This window comes from Tinamus guttatus, unplaced genomic scaffold (genome assembly GCF_059628265.1).
Source record: "Tinamus guttatus ecotype Peru unplaced genomic scaffold, ASM5962826v1 Tinamus_guttatus_pri_ptg000092l, whole genome shotgun sequence".
Classification (NCBI taxonomy): Eukaryota; Metazoa; Chordata; class Aves; order Tinamiformes; family Tinamidae; genus Tinamus; species Tinamus guttatus.
The window spans coordinates 1-4,801 of NW_028288626.1; the positions used below are offsets into that span (position 1 = coordinate 1).

Sequence of the window (4,801 nt, forward strand, 5' to 3'; positions counted from 1 at the left end):
AGTTATGATGGCACAGTGGCAAAGCAGAGGGGACAGCAGTGTGGATCTGGTTAGAAAAGCACAGCAGCAATCACAGCCACATCTCTGGGGCAGGGTGGCAGGCTGGGGCCTGGCAGAGCCTGCCTGCCACCAGGGCATGGACGTGCCTCGGAGGACTCGCGGAGCACCCACTAAGCTCATCGTCCTTGAGAAGATGTACAGCCCAGGGAGGGCCTGCAGGCAGTCATCTCTCCCAACCAGGTAGCTACTGGCACGACAGTGCCAGGTCCAGTTTTATTTGGGGTAGATTCAGGATTGCAGAGGACACAGATTTGTCCCACTTGGAGAGTGGAGGGTTGGAGACTAAGAGAAATCCTATTGTGATATCCAGCCTATCCATGGTATGCCGCAGCATTCCCCTGGCTCTGACCAGCAGCCTATCAGACTGGGGAATCCTGTTTGGCGGCAGGTTAAACCTACCCATGGGTTGCCCCGAGACACAGCCACGGCTTTGAGCCAGGGCAGGCCAAAGACCAGCTCTTACCTTCCTGGCGAAGCCAGCGTCCAGCTTCTCTCGGAGGCTAATCACCCATGGGGCTTCCAGCGGGGCACAGAGGCGCTTGCCCCTCGTGGTGATGAACCTGCAAAGTCGATGGAGAAGGAAGAGGAGCTGAGCAGGATGTCCGGGTGATGCTCCACCCTCCCTCCACCCTGCTTGGCCTGGCTCCCTGCCGGGTCTCCCCCGGGACAGGGCCAGCCAGGGCGTCTTACACTGTGGCAGGGATGATGCAGCCGTCCTGCACCAGCTGTAGCCGGTAATCCTGCACTATCCGCCGTGGGATGTGGTTCTCACTCGTCCGTAGGCAGCAGTCCACGACGTTGTTCCCGACGGACACTGCGGGAGGAATGTTACGCACGGGCTGAGGTGGCAGCTTCAGCACCCCCGGGTGCTCCTGCTAGTCTTGAGTCCCCTCACCCTGATCTCCAAGGACTTGTGGAGTGAGTGCTCCGTGAGCAATCAGGAGCAGCAAATCAGGCTGGGGTATGAAAGCAGGGGTGATTGCAGGCTGGGGAATATTGCTGCTGTCTAAGCAGGAGGTCTCGGAGACGGGTGAACCACGGGCTGCCCTGCACAGAACTGAGTGGGATGGCACCCGCGCAAGCTCAGTGCAGAGCTCAGCGCTTCCACCGAGCCCTGCCCTTGCGCTCAGCCCTGATCGCAAACGCAGCTCCAGTTTTATTGGACCCACTCCCTCATTCTGGGAGCCCTTTGCCTCCTTCCGAGAGAAAGCCAAGAAAGCAAGAAACAGCAGGCTGGAGGAGGGCAGTCCGCGGGCACACGTGGCTCCTTGCTGCTTCCCTGGAGCCAGCGCCTGCCAGCGCAGTGCCCCAGGATTCCTATAGCTCCCTGCAGCCTTGCAGGCCTGGGAGATATTTGCTCATCCCTGAGCTACCCCATACCTAAGGGGCAGCTTCATTTCCAGTGCCATGGAGCATCACGTTTTCCCTGGTGTGCTGGACCCTGCTAGTCCTGTTCCAGCAGGGAAATATGGGGCCCGGGCGATCCCAGACCATTCTGCACAGACTGGGCTGGGGCACTGGGAGGCAGGATTGCTCCACAGCCTTTCCCAGCCCGCCCTTCCCTGCAAGATCCTTCCTGGGCTTTGGGCAGGACAGAGCCCCTCAGAGCCAGGAAACAAGCAGAGGACTCGGTAGGGCTGTGACACGGTCCCAGCAATGGATCCCTCTCGGTATCTCCTGGAAACCCCAAAGAAGACAAGCAGCTGATTCCTCTCCCCTCTGCAAGCAAAGCGCAAGGTTCCCTCTTACCATCCAGGACACATCCCAGCAGCAGGAGGTTGAGGAAGAGCAAAGGTGGGCACTGCATTTTGCTGCTGACGTGAGGCCGAGGATGGGCTGGGAGCCGGCAGCGTCCTCCAGGCAGGAGAGGTGAGCACTCTGCACCGCTTCCCTGCGCTCTGATACTGGTGCTCCGGTGCCTATTTATCCTTCCAGCCTGTGGCTTTCACTTTCTTTTGGAGAAGAGGGTGGGAAGTTGCAACAAGTCTTGCCAGAGGCTAAATTTCAATCTTCAAACAGTTCCCGGAGGTCCCGCCGCCTTCCCCGCAGCCAGCTGCTCTCTGGCCTGGGGACAAACATGCCATCCTGCTGCTGGCAGCCTGGGCACAGGGCCTGCTGGTCAGGGGCAGGATGGCCCTGGTGTCCCCCCACCTCAAGAAAGCATCCCAGGATAGACCCATTGGGGGTCTCATTCTGGGTATTTCCCAGTTCTCCCTCCAAGAAACCTCTGAAGCTTTCCCAAACGGCTCAGCCCTCATCGACCTTTCCCAGGCCAGGGATGCATCTTGCCTCAGCTCCTCTCACCTCTGCTGGGACAACCTGTCACACTGTGAAGCCCTTCAGGTTTGACCAGGTCTCCCTAGCCTGGCTGCTTCCTCCTGCCCTCCCCAAACCCTGGGTGCTCGTCCCAACCAGAGCCCAGCATTCAACCGCTCCGGCTCCAGGTCACCTCTGTACCCATGCTGGCAGGGAGGGGATCCTCCCGGCATGCTTCCCACCGAGGCCCTCAAAGGCAGTGTGCTTCCCAAGTGTCCTGTGCTTCCCAGGTGTCCTAGCAAACAGGTTAGCAGCCAAAGGCACCTGCAGACGTTTCTGGAAACAGGTTTCTAGACACAAGAGCAGAAATGCCCATGGAGGTTGTCACTGCAGAGCAGCTCCCTGGTTGTGCAGGCGCTGCAGGAGATGCAGACCAGCACTTGTGCTCCGAAAGGTCACTGCAAACCTGCGCTCAGTGCCTGTTTTTCCTGGAGAAGATGGATCATCCCAGGGCCAACTCTTCCAGTGGCCAAGTCCCTTATCCCTGTTTCAGTGTCATAGGTGGCATACAGGATGCTGGGAGCAGTGACTTTGTGCAGCTGGAGAAGGGAAGATGAAGAGTGTCTCCTTGCTGTCAGCAATTGCCTGATGTGGGTTTGGAGCCAGGATCTACTTGGAGGGATCAAGGGACAGGATGAGAAGTAGCAGCACAAGTTACACTGGGGAAATTCCCATTAGCTACCAGAAAAAAATGTTCCCAGTGAAGGTGGCCAAACCCTGGAGCAAGACCTTCATGCCTCCAACTTCCCCCTTGCTCCAGCCTTCTCCTTTCATCAGTCCTTGATGGGGAGTGCTACAGGAGCCCTCCATGGGGACAAGCCACAGGGTTGGAACTGGAGGAGGTCCATGGTTCCCTGGGCTCTTCTTGGATGTACAAGACCCCCGGGTAGCAAGTTCTGCCCCTTCGCGAATCTGCAGTAAGAAGCAAGAGGAGGTCTCAGCTGTGCCAAGATACCCTCATGCCAGCACCAGCACAGGTGCCCTCCAAGGGAGAGAGTCACCAAAGTCCCATGTCCAGATGCTCCTCATGCCCCAACAGGCCATCCTCATACCAAAATGTTAGGAAGGAGCCGGCGGGCAGTACAAACAGTAAAAACAGGATGTGCTAGATTAGCTTTGTCAGCACCTGCCTCCTTTTATCACTCACCGACCCTCTTATCAGAGGGAAATCTTGATTGACAGAGAGGGAATTTAGGCAGAAGGGAATTAGTGTCAGTCATTGTCCCCAGCCTCCTTGGGAGTTTGTGGGATGCAGGTTGGCTCTGGGACCTGTTTTCCATTGGGCTTCCCTTCCTGCAGCAGGGAGGACAACAGCTCCTGTCTGGAGACAGCCGGGAATAAACTTTCTTCTCCCAGAATCTGTTCTTTCCAAAGAGAGGCTGTGCCAGGGTATTGCCACACGGGCACTCCTGATGCGCCTTTCACCTGCAGAAGGTTTGGCTGCTGATGGAGCATTCCTGAGGGATGGCGGGTTTGCCAGGGATGCTGTGGGTCCCCTGGTGTGAGCCTCCTTCAGGCACAACCAGAGTCCAGGTTCCCCCAGTGGCAAATGGCTCTGACCCGGCTGCTTCGCTGGCTGCAGCCAGCTGCAGGGCAGCCACACGTGTCCAGTGCTGAGGATACATCCCGGGTTAACTCCTTAACTACCTCCAGCCCCCGGTAACCTGAGGCACATGCTGGGGGCTCCTGCCCCGGAGCACCTGCAGTCGCTGCTCACACATGCCTAGGGACGAGGCTCAGCCTCCCGCCGGGAGCTCTGCACGAGCCAAGTGGGTGAAAGCACAGCCTGCTCCTCAGCACAGGCACCGCAGCGAGGAAAGGGGCTTTCCACGGGCGTTGTGAAAGGGGGATGTGGTGGGTTCCCCCCCGCTGTGCTGGGGTCAGCACAGTTTCTAAGAAGCGAGTGCTCATCTCTGAAGTCCTGCGCTATGGTATGCACGGAGGTGTCCTCACCCCGCTCCGGAGCTGAGTCAGGAGATGCGGGAAAGCAGTGCGGTGCGCATGGGCTGGGATAGAGGGAGCAGGCAGGGAAGCGGGGAGATTTGGGGATCCAGACTCCTGAGAAACACGTAGGGGGTGGGCAGGGGATCTGACATGGCTCGGGAACAGGGGAGAGCGCTGTGTGCACTGTCCCGCTGGAGCCTTGTCCCCGAGGAGCTGCGCTGCAGACAGGCACATCGCTGAGCATCCGCCCCTGCAGCAGCGTCAGTAACGCGTCTGCTAATGCAAGTGGAAACAGCGGCAGAGCTGGGATCCCCGTGGGAAACACAACTCATGGAAATGCAGACGGGCTGTGTGAGCACCTCCATCCCCAGGCACTTCTTGGAGAGGACTGGCCACGCTGCCTGTGTCCCCCCCAGCGCCCTCCCGGAGCCCTGGAGCTCGCAGGGGTCTTGCAGTGGTCTGCTTTCCACATCTGAGCAAG

The 4,801-nt window shown here is 58.7% G+C and overlaps 1 protein-coding gene across 1 annotated transcript; it reads right to left on the minus strand.

Moving 5' to 3' along the window:
• Positions 1-459: 459 nt before the first annotated feature.
• Positions 460-1,873, minus strand: LOC148595488 (C-C motif chemokine 19-like; the record flags this gene model as incomplete). The annotated part of the gene is made up of 3 exons (XM_088520572.1): positions 1,810-1,873; positions 751-874; positions 460-620 (listed from the first exon to the last, which is right to left on the minus strand). Coding segments are annotated over exons 1-3 (343 nt in total), but the record flags the coding sequence as incomplete, so codon positions are not given.
• Positions 1,874-4,801: the final 2,928 nt, after the last annotated feature.